The 21,136-nt window shown below is 47.5% G+C and overlaps 1 protein-coding gene across 1 annotated transcript; it reads left to right on the forward strand.

Moving 5' to 3' along the window:
- The first annotated feature begins 13,483 nt into the window (after positions 1–13,483).
- CC2H21orf140 (chromosome C2 C21orf140 homolog) lies at positions 13,484–14,720 on the forward strand. Its single transcript, XM_049629260.1, has one exon. The coding sequence runs from the start codon at positions 13,761–13,763 to the stop codon at positions 14,514–14,516; it is 756 nt and encodes a 251-aa protein (XP_049485217.1). The 5' UTR covers positions 13,484–13,760; the 3' UTR covers positions 14,517–14,720.
- The last annotated feature ends 6,416 nt before the right edge of the window (positions 14,721–21,136 follow it).

A 21,136-nucleotide genomic window follows, 5' to 3' on the forward strand; every position in this document is an offset into this window, starting at 1 on the left:
GATCACGACCTGAGCTGAAGTCGGACGCTTAACCCACCTAGACACCCAGGTGCCCACCCACCCCCCCCAACCTCATCTTTCCGAAGCAGCCTTATCAAAGTAGCACTTTACATCAGCCCAGTGCACGTAATTCTTGTCCTGAGGTCATGTGATTCTCCAGGCACACTTTAGGGGCCCCTAGCTATGTGTTGCTCTCTTGTGACACCAAATGTGTGGGATCTCCACACCAACAACCAGTTCTCCAGTTCTCCAGCCCCTAGGTTGTGTGTCCTACAATTCAATTCCATTCTGACACTAACTGCCCAGAGTTAGTACAGACCCCACAGGCTGAAAGCTCAGTCCCACAGGATGGCCCCCACTCCAGATGCCAGTCTCAAGTTCCTAATTGTTACCCGTGTGACCAACTGGCTCCAAATCAGGGGTTCCCTTAACAACCTCCTTAGGTTCAGTAATTTTCTCGAACAGTGTGAGAAATAAGCCCACAGACCCAATCAAAGGAGGGACACGGAGACTTGGAGCACAGTGAAGCCAGGCTTTAACCAACATTCTTGCAAGAGCAGGTGTCTGACGAACAGGCACACTCCGGGCAGTTACAGCAGACAATTTATCTCCTAGCGTGCAAGTCCCTCCCCTGGTTCTTCATTGGCTGAGCACTACAGAGGTAAGTCCCTCCCCTGGTTCCTCATTGGCTGAGCACTTCCTTACCCGGAAGTTGCCTGTGCCCCTATAAGGCAAAAAGTAGTCTGATTGGAACAAATGTACGTTCCCTGAGGGACACAGAGACTTTCGGTCCCTCCTCCCTTGGTTCTTTGGCACATGCTCATTGCAAAGCCCATGACAATAAGCCCGTGAAATGGAGAGGGGAAGAAGAACCAGGAAGTGAAGTGTCTAAGGGTTTGGGACTCCATTATGGGGGAACCCACTGTTAATTAGCACAGCTTTTATCTAGTATTTCTGAAAACGAATCATCTCCCTTACTTCTCACTCGGCTTGAACAGAACTCAGGAAAAGATTTTACTGACTAGATTACCAGTTTACTCTCAAGGATACAACTCGGGGAGTTCCAGATGGAAGAGCTCCACGGGTCAGGGGATGGGGGTAAAGGGCGTGAAGCTTCCAAGCTCTCTGAGCGGCACCACCTTCCCAGGCACCTCCATGTGTTCAGCAACTCAAAAGCTTTCTGAATCCCATTTTTAGGGGATGTTATGCAGGCTTCATTAGGTCGGCAGCATTGATTAAATCAGTGGCCACTGGTGATTTAATCCAATCGCCAGCCCTTCTCTCCTCCTTGGAGGTTGGGCGTGGGACGGAAAGTTCCAACCTCCTAATCACACCGGTGGTTCCTATGGCAGCCAGCACCCATCCTGCTGTCTCAGGGCCCACCAAGGTCACCTTATTAGCATAGACTCAGGTACAGTCGAAAGGGGCTTGTTATGAATAATAAAATGTTCCCACTCAGGACCTTCCACTGGTTTTTGAAGCTCTGTGCTAGGTACGAGGCACAGACCAAATACATGTTGCTTATCTGGCAGGCATGCAAAGGCCCGGGCACTGTGCTGGGACCAGCAAGACAGAGAAACACAGTCTCCTGGAGAAGGCCGAGTGTCAAGGGACCACACAGGGCAAACCAATATGAGCAAAGCTGGAGGTAAACTGGGATCTTTGGGAGCAGAGAAGGGGCAGGTAACCCCGGCCAGAGAAAGTGGGGGGCAGGGGAGGATGATGCAAAGGAAGGCTCCAGGAGAAGGGTCACCCATCGCAGACCTGGCATGTAAGAAATGCCCCTCCAGAGGGACAGATTCTGTGCGGATCACTTTCAGAAGGCATCATGGTCTCTCTTAGGTTTCTTCGTGGCATATGGACCCCCCCCCCCTTCCCCCCCCAAATTAGACTCCTCCTCCAAGACCTGGTGAGATGACCACATCGGTGCATGACAGAAGACAAGTCTTCGACAGTCCGCACACTCTTTGTAAGAAAAGCATGGGCAAAGTGTTGGTAATTTGGGACGATTATGTTGCAACACAACAGAAAAATTGATCAATAAACCTCAAGTCAGGGCAGAAAAAGAGATTTATGTCATCCACCGTCAGCACTGGCTATATAGCCATATAGTTTGACACACTGGAAAATTTAATGAAGTGAAACCAACAAGCAGGATTATGTTGATGAGTCTTCAATAAAAGTCGTAAATGTTAAATTAGGCCATGTCGTTTTGATGTCGTAGATTTCTGGTTGCTCTCCCATGCACACAAAGCCTGAAGTTCTTCAGAGAGTATTATTATTGTAATTAGTATTTGCCAGGCAGATGCTGAGCTATCTGCCCCCAAGTCAGGTTCTCCCTGCTGTTGTTACTAACCCTGATTATCTCGAGCCTTCTGCCCCAAGCTGTCACCAAAGCCCAGACAAGCACATTCACGCGTGTCCCTTTATTAGTCCAAAGGTTGGGGAGGGGGGGAGCAGCCGCCTGTCTAAACCAGGCAGGGCCCTTTATCCCACACCCCCTGCTTTGTAAACCCATTTAGTACAGTTATATCAGGAAGTTTAATTAGCAGAAAACAAGTGGGGGTCCCGGCAGGAGCCCAGGCTGCGTCCCCTGCTGGGGCTGGATGTGTTTGAACAGGTGTTGGTGAGGCTTTTTGCACAAAGGACAGAGGACAGATCTGTTCCTCGGGAAAGAGAGACGCAAGGAAGCAAGGTTAGAGCTCTCTTGAAGTCCGAGGGTGCAAAAGTCCGAGCAAGAATCCTGAGATTTATTGCGGGGGGGCTGCTTAAGTCACAGCACATCCCAAACCACGCGATCGGTAGGGAGCAGAATGTACAGATTGCCTTGAGTCTGGAGCAGGAGTTGGCGTGGCTTCCTCCAGAAAAGTCCGGAGCTTCTTGGGAGATGGCCGAACACATGAACCAAACTCACGGTACTGTCAAAAAGGCAGGTAGGAAGGGGCACCTGGGTGGCTCGGTAGGTTAGGCATCTGACTTCGGCTCAGGTCATGATCTCGCAGTTCATGAGTCTGAACCCCGTTCGAGTCTGTTCAAGTCAAGTCTGTGCTGACAGCTCAGAGTCTGGAGCCTACTTCTGTGTCTCCCTCTCTCTCTGCCCCTCCCCTGCCCTCTCTCTCTCTCTCTCAAGAATAAATAAACATTAAAAAAATTATAAAAATAAGAAAAAATTTTTTAAAAAGGGGGGTAGGGAAAATACAAGCAGGGTGCACAACCATGTACCCGTTAAAGGCACAATAGCAAGAGAAGAAAACTAACATTACATGAACACTACCAAATGCTAGGTGCTCTGACATACACCAGCCCAGACGGTCTCCTCATAAACTCCATAAGGGGGGTCCTCTTAGGGAACTGAGGCTCAGAGACGTGGAAAAAACCTGTCTATGTCCCTCACCTGGCAAGAGGTCCAAAGTGAGGTTTATCGGATTCAGAAGTCCATGTGATGTTTCTACTAAGTCTTTGTCCACAATCCACTTTCATTTTCATTCAAGGTAAGGACTGGGAAGGCTACTAGTTTGGTTGAGGTTTATTTCTGTCTCACTCTGTTCCGTGTTATTATGTCCCTTACTCTGAGACCCGGGTTTCCGGCACCGTCCCTCTCTGAAACATTGCCGGTCTCGTGTCGAAGCAATGAGCTCTGAGGGTCTCACCTAGACGATTAAATGCTCCAGCCTGAAGGGATATTCATTACTTCCATCCACCACTCATTGGCGAGAATCAACCAATGGCTGCTTCCAACCACAAGGTGGTGGGGAAGCGGCCTCTTACCTACCATGTGTCTGGAAGGCCAAGAGCCAAAGTCCAGGGAAGAGTACTAACAGATACCATGGAGTTGATGCAGACGTGGAGTTCTCAAGCCATGTGCTCTGGACTGAAGGTGCCCTCCAAAGTTCACGTTGAAATCCTAAACCCCATTGTGATCGTGTTAGGAGGTGGAGCCTTGGGAAGGATAACGGGGCCATGAGGACGGAGACCGTGTGATGGGATTAGTGCCCTCATAAGAAGACAAGGGAAGCTTGCCTCTCTCCACTCTCCCCCACGTGGGGATACAACGAGAACACGGTCATCTGCAAACCAAGGGTGGGCCTATCAACAGACGCGGGATCTACTGGCACCTTGATCTTTAACTTGCCAGCCTCCAGAGCCACGAGAAATAAATGTTTTCTGTTTAAGGCCTCCAGTCTCTGGTAACTTGTCACAGCAGCTGGAATGGACTAAGACATCATGTTCCATGGGATTCTTCAGGCCACTAGAGGGAGAAAGGAGAAGCCCAAACCCATCTCCTACTTTTTCTCTTCTGCATTTATAGAAAACAAACATTTCTATATTAAAAAGTCATAAAAATGGTTTTCGGTTTATATGCTATGTAAACATATGTCCGTGTTCCTTTCAAAACTAGCCCGGCCAGCTCTACTGTTCTGCGCCCCCGACCCCCACCCCAGGGCCTCATTAAAACTTGTTCTAAGATAGGGATTCTCACCTTGGTTTCGCTTGAAAATCAAGAAGATACTTGAAAAATCTTGATGATGCCCAGGCCTCACTCTAGACCAATTCCATCAGAACCTCTGAGCTTGGGGGCCAGACATAGACAACTCTGTAAGCTCCCCCAGAAGATTCCTCCATGCACCCCATTGAGCACCAGGCAGACCCCAGAAGGAGTTTGAAACTCTGTGGGCTCGTTCTCGTCTGCCAGGTGAGGGCCCTCGGAGAAGCCAGAGATGGGAGTTTGCCTCAGTAGTTACCCTGACTAATGGTTCCGGCTCTTTCCCAGCAGTGGGAGCTGGGAATAATGCAGGAAGAGGGCCATGGGAGGAGTGCCTAGGGAGGAGGGCCACTCTGGGCCAGGCCTGAGGAAGGCATGCTCCATGAGCACTGTCACTCTGAGCAGAGAACCAGGAAGCACACCTGGAGACAGGTGTCTTCCGTTGGGTCCCAGGTGTTTAAAACCCACATACACTCACACACACACACACACACTTACATCCACACTCACACACATCTTTCTTGTTCCACAAGGGCAAATTTTAGGGCAAATGAAATGCAGCCTTTGCCTTGCCCAATCTTTTCATGTTACATGTGAGGAAAAGAAGCTTTGGAGAAGGTCAAGGAATAGGAGAAGCCCCCTTGGTCCCGGTCAACTCTCCTTAGCTCTATAAAGTACATTAGAAGGTGTTTTTGTTTTTTTGTGTTTTCAAAAAAATTTTCTTAATATTTATTTACTTTTGAGAGAGAGAAAGAAAGAGAACACACACACACACACACACACACACACACACACGAGCGAGCAGGGAAGGGGCAGAGAGAGATGGAGACACAGAATCCAAACAGGCACCAGGCTCTGAGCCATCAGCACAGAGCCCAGTGCAGGGCTTGAACTCACATGACCCGAGCTGAAGGCAGACACTTAACCCACTGAGCCACCCAGGCACCCCTGGTTTGTTTTTTAAGAATCCATTCTGTAGAAAAAGAGGCAACCACGGATTCTTCTCTTGGTTGGCAAGGCAAGGAGAAGGGGCCCCTTTGCCCTCTCTTCCTGAACAACTTGTCCTGAAAATGGAACAAGAATCCTTCCAACTCCATGGGTGCAGTGAGGCTTGAGCAGGGTGCTGTGTGTAGAGGAGCTAGGCCATTGCCAGCACTAAGTGCTCACAAATGTCATCATTACGACCGATCGCTGACCTAGCAGGGGCTTTGTGACCTCACGTGACAGACGTGTTTCGCTGAGAGTATTTTCCCACTGGCAAGTTTGGGGAGGATGCGGAGGTTGGACACACACGGGCTCACACACGTACGGTGGCAAGTTCAGTTGTGACTTGTGAAGCTGGGTTCGTGCTCAGCTCTTTTTCCTGTTGTGGGGGGAGGGGTGCCAGGCTCTGTGTCTCCCGGGAGGTTCAAGGTGCCAGGCCAAAAGCCTGAGGGCAGGTCCTCCCCCTGTGCATGGGGTGACTGCGCTACATGTCCTGCAGAGGTGGGGAGGGCAGGGCCACCGTGGGGAGAGAATGGGGCAGAGCCATCCCTAAGCACAGCTTTGGACAGAAGCTCTTCGGTTGGGGTTCTGGGGGGTCCTCGAGTTACTTGTTCTGGGTCCCTCTGAAAGTGACTGGGCCTCCCGGAGGGTGGCTTTGGGGCACACCTAGAGGCTCTTAGCCCCAGCAAGACCCCCCAGGGCCCAGGTGAGGCGCCCACAAGAACTGGACCTGGGCACCTCTTGGGGTGCCCGTAGTGAGCAGCATGGAAGGGTGTCCTCAGTGCCCTGCCACTGCTCTGGCCTTGGCCTTGGGAATGGGAAAGGAGCCCCAACAATGCCTGAGTCCAGTGTCATTGATTTAAATACATAAACGTGCCTTTAAAAGGCACCTGGTTACCCGAGCAGTAGAGAAGAAAGAACTACAGAAATATTTTCTAGAAAAGCAGAGGGTAGTTATTCTTAGGACTGAGGGAGAAGTCTGTGATTGGGAAGAAGTGTGGGGGTGCTTCTGGGGCTGACAGGGTTCTACCTCCTCTCCTGGGAGGGTATTATATTGTTGCTTAGAAGTCATCATGGGCACAGACCCATCCTGGTGGACCCTGGTGATCCTTCCATCACCCTCCAAAATCTCCAAAGTGGGAGGTGACCCTAGAGAGGCCATGTTCTCTCTCCCAGGTCTCAGGCAAGGAGGGGAAGCAGAGAAGGTCCAGAATTAAGGGAAGGAGGCAAAATGAAAGGTTCTTGGAGTTTCTCTGGCTGTGTGTGGGGCAATGATTTGCTTGAGTCCAGGCCACTCCTGGCTGCCAGGGCAGGCTACTTCCTAGCCCTGCCCAGAGGCCGGCTAGGCCTCCCCCTAAGCGGGTGAGGGTGGGGTGCCGAAGGTGTCTCTGCAAGGGCTGCCGTGGGTTGTCACTTCATCCCTCTGTTGATCGATCACTCTCAGACTCCAGAACCCCGTCCCCAGTCATCTCCAAGGCCTGGCGGTCAGCCCACTGGGAGCCACCTGGGTCTGGCCTCTCAGGATGCCATGACTCGTCCTTTGGCTGGCTTCCTCCAAACACAGCACCCCCCCACCCCCGCCATCATGCCCTCTCTGAAATTAACCCCCAAGGGCATCTAAATTTGTGCATTGTCTAGCAAATTCCTCTTGTCATTGTTTTCTAATTATATTTTGCCAGATTTACTTATAATTAATGATGTTAAAACAGGGAAGTGTCATGTTTTCCTATCAGATCGTCAGAGATTACAGATCACTAATCAAGTGATTACCTTGATTACCTTGATTACTAATCAAGTGTTACCATCAAGTGGTGGTAACAATCTGTGAAGTACAAACTGGCACAAACATTTTAGTGGATGATTTGGCAACATCTACCAATATTGAAACCATGCATAGCTTTTGACCCCTCCTCTTCCCACCCCTCTACAGATGTGTGTATCTACATTATACCTTCATAACTATGAGGAGATGTTCATCATAACATTATTTGAAATAGCAAACGGTGAAACAATTATTGGAAACAACCTAAGTAACTGCAAAGTTGGGCATTCATCAAATAGTGTGTGGCACATCCAAACAATGGAATACAATGCAACCATTAAAAAGAATGAGGTTTTCCAGTATTAACATGGGAAAACATCTGTGATTTATTGTTAGGTTTACAAAAGCAAGTTAAAGACTATAGTATGTAACACATTAAAAAAAAAAAATCAGACACCTTTTTAAGGATCTGTATCTACACTCCTAAATCCAGGTGAAATCTGGGCCTGGATGACACAAAACAATTCCAACAGCATTCCCTCCGGTGAGTGAAGTGTTATGGTTTAATAAAAATCATTATCTACAACACCTAAGCTTTGTGTTTCTAACTTAAAGCGTAATGGGATTTCAAAACCAGACAAAGACCCCACTAAAGAGGAGAACTACAGACCAGTCTTCTTGATGAACATGGATGCGACGATTTTCAAGATACTGCAAACCGAATCCAACAAAATGTTAAAAGAATTATTCATCACAATCAAGTGGTATTTATTCCTGGGCTGTGGAGTTAGGTCCAATATCTGCAAATCAATCAATGTGATACATCACATTAATAAAAGAACCACATGATCCTCTCAATAGAGGCAGAAAAAGCATTTGACAAAGTACAGCATCATTTCTTGCTAAAGACCCTGAAGAAAGGAGGTATAGTAGGAACATACCTCAAGATCATAAAGGCCATATAAGAAAGACCCACAACTAATATCATCCTCAATGGGGAAGATCTGAGAGCTTTCCCCCTGAGGTTAGGAACACGACAGGGATGTCCACTCTCACCACTGTTGTACAATATGGGGTTGGAAGTCCTAGCCTCAGCAATCGGACAACAAAAAGAAGTAAAAGGCATCCAAATTGGCAAGGAAGAAGTCAAACTTTCATTCTTCTCAGATGACATGGTACTCTTTCTACGATTATGTGGAAAACCCAAAAGTTTCTATCAAAAAACTTCAAGAACCGATACATGAATTCAGCAATCACAGGACATAAAATCAATGGACAGAAATCAGTTGCATTCTTATACACCAACAATGAAGGAGCAGAAAGAGAAATCAAGGATTGATCCCATTTACAATTGCACTGAAAACCGTAAAATACCTAGGAATAAACCCAACCAAAGAAATAAAAGATCTGTATGCTGAACACTATAGAAAGCTTATGAAAGAAATTGAAGAAGACACAAAGAAATGGAAAAATATTCCATGCTGATGGATCAGAAGGACAAATATTGTTAAAATGTCAACACTACCCCCAAGCAATCTATACATTCCACACAATCCCTATCAAAATAACACCAGCGTTCTTCACGGAGCGAGAACAAATAATTCCAAACTTTGTATGGAACCAGAAAAGACCCTGAATAGCCAAAATAATGTTAAAAAAGAAAGCTGGAGGCATCACAATTCCAGATTTCAAGCCGTATTACAAAGCTGTAACCATCAAGACCGTATGGTACTGGCACAAAAACAGACACATAGATCAATGGAACACTTTTCCAAAGAAGATACCCAGATGGCTAACAGACACATGAAAAGATGCTCAACATCACTCATCATCAGGGAAATACAAATCCAAATTACAATGAGATACCAGCTCACACCTGTTCGAATGGCTAAAATTAACAACTCAAGAAACAACAGATGTTGGTGAGGATGTGGAGAAAGGGGAACAGTTTTGCATTACTGGTGGGAATGCAAACTGGTGCAGCCACTCTGAAAAACAGTATGGAGTTTCCTCCAAAAATTAAAAATAAAGCTACTTTATAACCCAGCAATTGCATTACTAGGTATTTACAGGAGTGCTGTTTTGAAGGGGCACATGATCCCCAATGTTTATAGCAGCACTATGGACAATAGCCAAAGTATGGAAGAGCTCAAATGTCCATTGACTGATGAATGGATGAAGAAGATATGGTGTGTGTGTGTGTGTGTGTGTGTGTGTGTGTGTGAGTGTGTGTGTATTGGAATATATTACTTGGCAATCAAAAAGAATGAAATCTTGCCATTTGCAACAACATGGATGGAACTAGAACGTATTATGCTAAGTGGAATAAGTCAGTCAGAGAAAGACAAATATATAATTTCACTCATATGTGAAATTTAAGAAACACAACAGATGAACACAGGGGAAGGGAAGGAAAAATAAGATAAAAACAGAAAAGGAGGCAACAAGAAACTCTTAACTACAGGATAGAAACCGAGGGTTGCTGGAGAGGTGTTGGGTGGGGGAATGGGTTAAATAGTTGATGGGCATTAAGGAGGGCACTTGTTGGGATGAGCACTGGGTGTTATATGTAAGTGATGAATCGCTAAATTCTATTCCTGAAACCATTATTACACTAACTTGGATTTAAATAAACATTTTGGATTTAAATAAAAATTTTTAAGGAAGGTAATGAGAAAAACATTTTTTTAATTTTGATTCTGACAGGTTAACAGATCCTCCCCTTCTTCCACAGCCAACCCCCTTCCCAACCCTCTAGAGCTTCCCATATCCTGAAATACCAGGAAGTACTCTCATCTCCCAAGTAGGGATAGAGATTTAATTAAGAGACTGCTTAGCAAGCAGGAAGTGTCCAGAGGAGGTATAAACAAAGGGTGTGCCTCCTAAATAGCCATTGGTCCCTCCACCCCTCCTCTGTTTTGCAAAGACATCTTCGTGTCTTTCTTTAATCCAATCGTCCCCCTCGATAGAGAAACCTTCGAATTCGCTGGCTGCAGTCCCCTCTAGAACCGCCATTGGCCACACATTCTCTGGACTCCTTTGTAACTTACCCCTTCCTCAGCAACTCTGTGACAGTCCCCATGTCAAGCCTTGAGGAAAGAGGTTAGGAACTCCTTAAAGGATTTATCTCAGCTGAAATACAAGCTCTTCACCACTGCCGTCCCCAGGTTTCCACAACTGGCTTGTTCCATCTCCTCCTTGAAAGGTCTCCTTCCCATGAGACCCCGTTTCTAGAATTTTCCTCCCCAACCAAGGCCCATCTCCTTTTACTGAGACTCTTTGTTGACTCTTTTCTCCCACAAGATGGCGCCTTCCTTGAGGGGACCTCAGGAGACTCCAGTCTTTCCAAGATTATACTGCCTGGAACCTGGAAGCATTCAAGATTTATTGATGAAGTTGAGAGAAAAAAAGAGAAACAGGAAGGAAGGAAGGGAGGAAGGAAGGAAGGTGGAAGGGAGGGAAGGAAGAGAAGAAGGGAATATTTTCCTTTTTTGCAACAGGGTAGACAATCTAGTTCATTTCAATATTGGTCCTCAGCCTTGATTTTTTTTTTTTTTAACTTTTCCTTCCTTTTCTTCTCCTTGACTTCCCTCCATGACTTTTTTCTTTTCTCATCAGTCACTGCCAAGCTCTCTTATGGTCTGTCTTCTCAGCCAGTCTGTCTCAACAATAACAAGCAGCCATTTATAAAGCTCCATGCCAGTAGATTATGTTTGCTACCTCCTACGTCCTTGATTCAGTACTCTGAGATAGGTGTTCTCCCCCTTTTACAGAGAGAAGCTGAGGCTACTGGGGGTGGAGCTAAGATTTAATCCTAGGTTTATCCAGTACCAGAGCCCCTGCACACAACCCCAGTGCTCAGATTTACTTTACTCCCATTGCCTGCCCAGCGGGGCCACATTCACAACCGCCACCTTGGAGTGACATCTGCTTGGACTCGCCATCCTGGCCTTTCCCGCTCTGGAATGGAATCAACACAAGAAAAGTCCAGATAAGTGCTTGATTCTTCTATTTATTAATAGGCGAAATAGTGCTGTGGGGCCCTCCAATACCACCTCCGGGCAACTAGCAGGTCTTTTGAGTATTTTTTTAATTGGTGTGTCTGATTTGTTGTTGCTGTTTTGAACTCAGAGATTTTAATACCTTCGTTCTGCTTCAATTTCTTGGAGTCATCATTTATTTCTTCAATGGTTGATGTTCAAACTCTTCCATTTTAGCCCATGGGAACCTTTCAAATTGACTCTTGGGTTCTTCCCACAGAACCTAGTACTCTCTGATGGTTTCTTTGCTTTTAGGCTGGACAAGATGTCCCAAACTCATCTTGTACATTTCCTTCCCCTAGAAAGAAAGGACCTCCAATTCCTCTAATCGTTGCAACAACGTGGATGGAACTAGAATGTATTATGCTAAGTGAAATAAGTCAGTCAGAGAAAGACAAATATGATTTCACTCAGATGTGAAATTTAGGAAACACAGCGATGAACCCATGTCAGATTATAGCCTCATATTTAGAGAGAAGTATACATTGCTGCTGGGATTAGTGATTTTGTTGTTGCTGCTGTTACTGACAGGAGAAGCAGTTAGGTTCGTTAGTTTCCGCTTTATTTGCATATTTTCGAGATCCTTTGTTTTCTTTTTCTTTTCTTCCTTTTGTTTGTAAAAAATGTAAAATGTCTACATTTTCTGGTTAAAACTATGAAACAAGATACATTCGAAAAAGCCAATGTCTCCTGCTTTTTTGTCCCTCCTGTTCTATCCCTCCACTTATAGGTAAGCAATTTTAATTTATATTTGGTTCATCCTCTGTTTATCCTACTTGAAAATACAAGTAAATGTGCATATCTATTTATCATTTACTCATACATATATATTTACACAGAAGATAACATATGATACATTCTCTTCTATACTTCTGAACGTGTTTCTCATATCCATAACTAAACATAGGATGAAAAAAGCAAAGAATTGTCTTGGAATCGACCTCATTGCTTTATATAGTGCTCTCACACTGCTGTTTCAGGGCACAAGGTACCTTGGGACAGGGGAGAGAGAGGGTGGCTGAACAGGGTGACTCTGGGACCACCATTATTTCAGCCACAGCAGCCACATTCCTGTTCCACATATTTGGAATTCCTATCAAATTTGGTCTGAAAAACAGTCCCCACTTTTTTTTTTGGAAAAATCCAAAGAGAAAATGGTCACAGGCTAATTACCAACCCAAACTCACTGATCCTGGTTTCTGAGAGGCTGTCCAGAGAGCACACGCTTCGTGTTAACTTTACTAGGCTGGCATAATCTTACTGTCTAGGGTTGCTTAAGTTTGAGTCCCAAGAAAACCCTGGTGGAAGAGAAACACTCATCTGTTCAACAACTGAGTGAAGGACCTGACAAATCATCTCGTCCACATTGTCATTTGAGGGAATCTATTTTGCACATTTAGGAAACATCTTTAGCTCTAAGGAAGGGAACAAGAAAATACAAAGGCAGTTGAAGAGGCCGCTAGCATTTAAAGCAAAGTGTCCTTTTGCCTTGAGTGTATAAAATTAAAGGTGTTTTCCAAATGGGTTACTGAATTCACTCAAGAACTGGCAGCCAATGAAAGATAGGCTTGCAGACTGACTCTTTTGTACTATTTGCCATACCTTCCTCTTCCACCTGTGAACTCCATGCATACACAGACTAACCCACACCCATGGGCAGGTCTCACTGGACGTGTCATGGCGTACTACTGGCTCCTGACACAATGCCCGGTGCTTAGTAGGTGCTCAATAAATACATTTGGAATGGATGAATGAATGTAAATATTCCTCTTTGTCCTCATGAACCCATTGGAAAGGCGTCATAAATTTGGCTCATCACCGTTAAAGGACTGTTGTGGTTAGGATTGTGTCCCTCCGTCCCGCAAATTATGTGTCAAAGCCCTAACCATCCCCAGTACCTCAGAATGTGACTATGTTTGGAAAGAGGGTCTTTAAAAAGGTGATTAAAGTAAAATGAGGTCATATGGGTGGGTCCTAATCCAACATAAAGAAATCCTAAAGATCATAAAGAAATTAGGCCAGAGACATGCACGCACACAGAAGAAAGGCCATGTGAGGACACAGTGAGACAGTGGCCATCTACCAGCCCCGGAGAGAGACCTCAGAGGAAACCAAACCTGCTGACACTTTGATCTTGGACTTCCAGACTCCGGGAACATGAGAAAATAACTTTGTTGGTTAAGCTGGCCAGTCTTTGGTATGTTGTTACAACAGCTCTAGCAAACTCTTACGATTGCCAATCTCTGCCCCAGACCATGGCAGAAGCGATGTCAAAGAAACATTTTTTCATGGTTCGCATTTCCCGTTCCCATATCATATAAGCCAGAAGAAAATTGTTCTCAGTATGTGTTTCGCGGTGCTTTGAAATCCACAGTGTATCTATGTGACTGACCTCGCTGTAAGAAAGCCCTTTGTGAGGTCATCACGTCACTCTTGCCAAAGCTGCACAGATGGAGACATGCAGGCTTTTAAAAACCCTTGAGAAGACACCATGCCTCACTTTGCAAACCCTCTTTTAAGAAACATCATTACCAGAAATCCATTCGATAACATCAAGAGGAAGCGATGCCTCCAATATTTGAAAACGCTGAAAACACTGCAAAATGATGGATTTAAGACCATATATTTTGGAGAAACCAATATTGCCGAGAGTCTTGTCACCGGAGAAGATTTCAGTGACGGGTGTTTCATGCAAACTCCAACTTGGTGTATCGTGCATGCTGGTGGTAGTCAAGGATGGGTGCCTTGGAAGTACCGGACGTTCCTTAGAGATGAGGTATGCATCAAACAGGAAGACAGCCTCTTCTCTGAGTTCTGTGATGTGGCGAGGAAGGCCTACGGGAAGTGCGCCATTGTGGTCAAAGAGAGAAGGCAGCAAGACAAGAAGAAGCCAGAGGAAGACAAAGAGCCAGAGGCCCAGATCCATGCCCCATCGGTCATTAACCTAACGAGCCTTGTGTGTTGCCCGGAGGTAGCCAAGTCCTGTGGCCACGAACTACTCTCTCTGCCTTCCCTTTACAATTACCTAAACCCTTTAGACTCAGCCTGGTCTTCTTTGAAATGGTTTATCATCAATAACAGAAAGGAGTTCTGCTTTCAGTACATTGACAGTGTCTATTCTTACCAGTACATACTTGTCAGAGATTTAATTAGCAAAGGGATTGAAAGGATAAACCCAAGCAAATGGAAAACCCTAACCAACAAAGTGCGGAGATGGGAAAACTACTATCTTGGTAAATTTTCTTAAGGGTGATTCCTCTAACAAGCGGTTGGGACCACGCTACGGGCAGTCGTTACCAACTCTGCTGGGCTCGACTCTGGACCACTGCAGCCAAAGATACTTCAACAACGACCTCACAGGGATGCTGTGAGGACTGAGGTTTCTAAGAGCGTTGGCAAAGTGCTGTAGGTTTACTGGAGGTTCCATTAAAGCTTGTTGGTGAATTAGGGATCTCGACTCACATCTTGTTAAGGCCATCTTGAGGGCTGGTCAGTGGGAGGATTACAACTAAGCCCAAAGGAGCTTGATGGGGAGCAGGGGTGGTCAGAGCTAAAGGTTGTGTGGTCGAAACTTTTAGGTCAGAAAGAAAAAGAACCAAGTGTGCGGTCACAAAAAGGTTGAAATAGTGTGCCAACCAGCTTGAGCCACCAATATAATCTACAGGGAACCAGTTTGCCATCAGTAGGAGATGTGGTCCAGACAGTGGCTAAACAGGCTTTTTGCTTCCCGTTGCTCGAAAAAAAGGCGTCGGAGGGTGAGTGAGAGACAAGGAGGTTCCAAGGAGGTGAAAACCCATCCAGATGCTCCAAGGTAAGTTGGTTGTCCCATAAAGCACCTGGAAAGCTGTAACAGGGATTGATTCAGCTGGGAGTTGGTGGGTGAACAGGTGAAGTGAACAGGAGTCTGTGGAACCCGTTAATCCAAGAATCCTCCAAGAATCAAGAGATCATGTAACTTGCTCTGGGGTGGAGGAGTGAAGATTTAAATGAAGAGTTCACGGGCACCTGGGTGGCTCAGTCGGTTAAGCATCCGACCTCAGCTCAGGTCATGATCTCATGGTTCCTGTGTTCGAGCCCCGCGTCGGGGTCCGTGCTGACAGCTCGGAGCCTGGAACCTGCTTCGGATTCTGCGTCTCCCTCTCTCTCTGCCAAGTGCCCTGCTCGTGCTCTCTCTCTCTTTCTCTCAAAAATAAATAAACATAAAAAAATTTTAAAAATTCAAATCCAAAGATCACGTGCACAGCCATTATTCACGCTGCCTCTCTACTACTGGGCATTCATTTAATCCCATAATGACCCCATCAGGTAGGTTCTACCATTTCCCCACTTTACAGGTGAGGAGACGGAGATGTTTTGAAGTCAGAGTCTAAAGCCCACAGGCCTAACCACCATTTTTGGCTTTGTTCCCGGAGTATTTGGCGTTTTTTTCCCTCCCACAACATGGCGACACCAGGCGACACCAGCTGACAAAGCAGCCGCCTCCAAGTGGACACCCACAACAAAAAGATATTTCAACACAAACTTGAGCAAGAGGCAGGATGCCTTGCAAAAACACATTATTTTGCAGTGAGAGGGGAAACATGGAAGACTTTTAAGGTTCTCAAACAAGATAAACCAACGGACGCTATTTTTGTTTGAATACCACAATGATCTAATAAGATGAGTTTGGGGTCCTCTTCCCTTGAGACCTGGTTTCATCATTAGGAAGGCACTTAGGGGAAAGAGACATCAGTATAACCAGAGAGATCAAAAGGACTCCCTTTAATGTGCAACTTAGTTACATAATGCTGGATGCATAATTAAGAAATGCTGTGTAATACCAAGCGTGGAAACTTCCAGCAGAAAGTCATGGAAAGTACGCTGGGCTTTGGGAGTCGGATAGACCTAGGTGGAATCTCAAGTTTCCAGCTTATGAACCAGGGGACTTTGGACAAGTTACTTCACTTCCCTGAGGCTCAGTTAACTCATTAGTCAACTAGGGTTGAGGGCTTTAAAACTCTTAGCGCAAGCCATGCCTGGCACCTCCTGAGTGCCCCATCAACTGAAGCTCCTGTTATTATAGTCCAAGCTGAGGGCCGGCAAGGATGCCCACGGTTAGACCTGATGTTGCTGACCTCATTTCCTTTTCACTCTTTGGGGAACATTCCTGCTGCTTTTCATCACCAGGGCATTACGAGAGTAGACGCATCTGAAGATACTTTGATCAAAGGAACTTTGTTCTCTGGCATTTCTTTTAAGACCATCTGTGATGGGTTAGGCAGCTGATGGTAATAAGAGGTTTCTTCTGATGGGGAGGACAGGGAGGATGGTGAGCATAGCCAGGACTCTTCGAGACCAATCGCGTGCTATGCCTGAATGAACCAAACAGTAAGGTAACGAGGCACAGCAACCCTGCGTGTGTGGACGAGTCCTCTGGAAGAGACTTCATGAGGTCAGAGGAGCTGCTGTCTCGCTAAGAGGTCGGCTGGTGAGGTATCCCTTCCTCTTCGGCCCTCACCGTCACCCACAACCACATCCCCGCTCTGTCTCCATGGACCATGGTGACTCCCAAGGAGGTGGTGTGTTGGAACGGTCTGTCCTAAAATGAGCCCAAAAGCAAATAGGCAAATGGAGCTGGAGCCCAGTGGATCCTGCCTTGCCCACCCGAGGAAGGTCCAAGGCCTACCCAGGAGGTGCAGACTCCTTCCACGTGTGATCGTTTTAGACATACAAACCATTTTCACGTACTTGACCTCACTCAGTTTAGACGGTCACCCTATATATAGGCAGGGCAGTGATCCTTAAGCTCATCTGCCCATGAAGACAAGTCTAGGCGGTAACTGACTCCCTTAGGGACACCTGTAGTGACAGGAAGGTCAGGCAGAATGCACGTCTTCTCAAGTAACCTTCGCGCCCGTCTCTAGCAGGCTTCGTGGGTTGGTTAGGATTAGGTCATGCTGTGAGTAGTGGAGACCTAACCCACAGAGATTTAACAGAGAAGGCACCCCCGGGAGCTCCTGGGTGGCTCAGTCAGTTAAGCGTCTGGCTCTTGATTTTGGCTCAGGTCATGATCTCCCGGTTCATGGGATCGAGCTCTGCACTGGGCTCTGTGCTGGCAGCACGGAGCCTGCTTGGGATTCTCTCTCTCCCTGTCTCTCTCTCTCTCTCTGCTCCTCCCTTGCTCAGGCATTCTCTCTCTCTCTCTCTCTCTCTCTCTCAAAAAATAAACAAACACAAAACAAAATTTTTTAAAAGAAGGTACCCCACCTCCACCACAGAAAAATCAAGAAGTGCCAAGGTGGCAGCTCAGGGCTAATATGATGGATCCACGGTCATCAAGAACCCAGAGTCCTTTCACTGTCCTAACATGGTTCCATCCTCATTGTCCCAAACGGCTGCTGAACAAGCTACTGCATCAGCATTCCAGAGGCGGGAGGCGGGGGGCGGTGGGGGGAGCACTGACAGGTCACACATCTGCACCCCCAGCCTGGCGCCTTCATTCTGGGCTCCCCCGGTGGGGTCTCCAGGCTCCTCGCGGGGAAGGGGAAGGCTTGGGGACACTTCGCCCCGCTCTGACTTCTCCACTCCAGGACCTTCCCTCTGGCCTCCCACCCACACCCCGGGGGGCCCTGAAACCACCAGAGCCTTTGTTTAGGGAGCAGCTCTCTGTCTGGGAGGATCCACCTGACCCCTGGCAGGTGCATGGGGGGGGTTGGGAACGGAACGGGGCAGGCCGGCCCTTCCTCCTCGCTTTAGACTCTTGCTGGTGCCATCTGGTACTCTCAGAGTAAGTGGTTAAAGGCTTAACTCTTCCATTTGGAGCCTGTTGCCTCGATCAGCTCCTCGGACGGCTGGCAGCTCAGCCCCCTCTCCCAGCTCAGCTGAGCCGCTGGAGCCCCGGAAGCAGGGAGACACCACAGAGGCCACGGGGGAACAGGGAGGAGGGTGCCTCCGTCCGAGGGGAGAAGGCAGAGGGAGAAGGGATTGTGGAGTCTGGCCCCTCACGGGCAAGACACAGGGGGCTCTCCCCGCTGCACGCAGCACCCCTCCCACGTTGGGAGCAGAAGGCCTTGTGCCAAGCCGGAGGGGAAACTGAGGCCACCGCCCTGGCTTCCAAGGCCTTCAGTGCCTGGTCCCCAGATGACCCCCCTCCTCGGGCCCTCCCTGCTTCCTCGCACAGCCGGTCCCCCTTCCTCTGCCTCCTTCAGCCCTGATGGAGCTCAAGCTTCCCCCTTTCAGAAAAACTTTTCCGTCAATCCTGCCTTCTCCCAAGGCTACCGAGGTTCCTCTCCCCTCCCGGGAGGTACTCAGCCTGCTGCAAAGTTGGGGATCACAGGACAATTCTACAGGAGCCCGATGCGGGGCTCGAACTCATGAAACCATGAGATCATGACCTGAGCCAAAACCAAGAGTTGGAAGCTTAACCGACTGAGCCACCCAGGCGCCCCTCTAATATATTTTTTAAAGGTTTTATTTTTAATTTAATTTAATTATTCTTATTTTTTAAATGCTTATTTATTTTTGAGAGAGAGAGAGAGAGAGAGAGAGAGAGAGAGAGAGAGAGAGATGGAGTGTGAGTTGGGGAGGGGCAGAGAGAGAGGGAGACGCAGAATTGGAAGCAGCCTCCAGGTTCTGAGCTGTCAGCACAGAGCCCAATGCAGGGCTCGAACCCACGAACCTGAGATCATGACCTGAGCCGAAGTCAGACGTTTAACTGACTGAGCCCCCCAGGCACCCCAGGAATCTGCATTTGAAACTGCCTCTCATGTGTGCTCACGTTGGAGAACCCATCCTGCATTCTTGTTTCCCTCCAGACTCTCTCCATTATCTCCCGGCTTCGCTCCCACACAGGGGCGACCGGGGACCGCCCAAGAGGCGATGTCGAGGAACATCCACGTGATCAAGTCAGGCGAGACGCCCTGCTATCAAGGCCCAGGCATCTAGAAACCATCGGGACTAGGGCACCCGGGGGTCCGATGAAGTCAGCAGAGCGTCCCAGTTGGTCTCAGGTCGTGATTTCCTGGTTCCTGAGTTCGAGCCCCGCATCGGGCTCGTTGCTGTCAGTGCAGAGCCCGCTTTGCATCCTCTGTCCCCCTCTGCCCTCCTCCCGCTTGTGCTATCTCAAAAATAAATATTAAAGAGAGAGAGAGAGAGATCGTCGAGACTGAATCATTTAGGCAGCTATGTTTCCGCAGAGATGAGAATTTGGATACTCTTCGGGGGACAGGTAATGCTTTTTAACACACTCAAGATATTTTCGTTTGAACTAATCAGTTCCTGAAATACATCATATATGTCTCTGCCTCTCTGCCTCGATAAGCAAAGTAGTTGAACCTTTTCTTAGTGGCTAAGGTCATCTTTGTGAACATAAAGTCATAACGTGCGGTGGTCCCGGTGTGGGGCCGTCGGCCACTGTGTCGTCTGGCACTAGGTGATGGTACAGTGACTTCTCAGGCTCGGTCCGCTTCACAAAGACCACCTCTTTCGTGCCGAGGCATTTCTCCTGCTAACAGCCTTTTCATTTCTGCTTCCGATATGTTATCAGCTTGAAACCAATAGAGAGGGGTTAGGACAAGTCTAATAAGATTAAATGGGATCTGTGTAAGGGGTCCCGGAGCTCCCCTGGGGGGAGAGAATAGGTTTCAGTTTTCGCTCTCAGAAACCTCTTCCGGCTGCCCGGGGGCGGTCTTCTTATGGATCCACTCACAGTTAAGGTTGGAGAGCTGCTGGATCGCCGCAGACCGGCTGGGGTCCTGGCTGTGGGCTGCACCGATCTCTCTGTCCACCTACATTCATCCACGCACAGCCTGCATCCCACCAATTATTTAAACTCAAACAATACATCTACCGACTTTGTGTGTGGTTAATGGTTTAAGCAGTTCAATCCTTAGGTCACCCTCTACCAAATTTTCCAAGATAACCCCATGTTCCACAAATTCCCCAGTTTTCAGTCCCCTAGGAAAGCACCTGTTTAAAATAAACGTGGATCATCCGGTTGGGCAGATTGACTCTCCGGGAAAAGGGTACAGCCCCCCTCCTAGGATTGACGAGGCAGCCAGCAGGGGGTGCACGTGGGAGGAAAGGTACCCAGAGGTACCCCGTGTGCTGGAAGCCAGGGATGCCCTAGACCTGCAGAGAGGGAAGGAAGCAGAGACAGAGTTCCCAGGCCAGGGTGGGTGAGTCGCCTGCCAGGCTGGAGAGGGCACCGCGACAAAGGCAGGAGGGTTGGCCGTGGCCCAGGGTCAGTTCTGGACCCCACCTGAGGAACTCGGGGAACGTGGGGACCAGGGCGCAGAAATCCTAGGGCATTCCACTTCTGTTCTGGGTCTGTTTATGCTCCACGAGACCCAGGCCACATGGGCTCTGGGGATTTGTAGCTTGTTGGGTCAGAACCAATTCTGTACCTAGAATTTGATCCTATGTCAATGCTGCTTCCTAAATTGTGGCTATGAGCATCCAGTAACCACAGTAAAATTTAAGAACGATAGAATTCCTTTTACCTCTCTGGTTTAAAATTCGAAGTTCTGTCAACCGGGGCCGGAGTGGGCTGGACACCCATTAATACACAGCTGCTCCTTGAATGCAGGGATTAAGGATGCCAATCCCCTGCGTAGTCAAAAATTCACCTGTATTCTTCGTAAAACTTAATAGCCTATCGTTGACCAAAAAGTCTTACTGATGGACATAAACAGTTGATTAACACGTCTGTTGTGTATGTATTACACAATGGATTCTTTTCATCTTTCATATCGGCTCTTATTCTGCAAATGGTTACATGTTATTTCTGACCATGAATTTTAAAAATGGTTTCTTCCAATTTTACTTTTGAATAATTTATTGTCAAGTTAGCTGATATACAGTGTATACAGTGCAGTCTTGGCTTCGGGA

This window comes from Panthera uncia, chromosome C2 (genome assembly GCF_023721935.1).
Source record: "Panthera uncia isolate 11264 chromosome C2, Puncia_PCG_1.0, whole genome shotgun sequence".
In the NCBI taxonomy this organism is placed as follows: domain Eukaryota; kingdom Metazoa; phylum Chordata; class Mammalia; order Carnivora; family Felidae; genus Panthera; species Panthera uncia.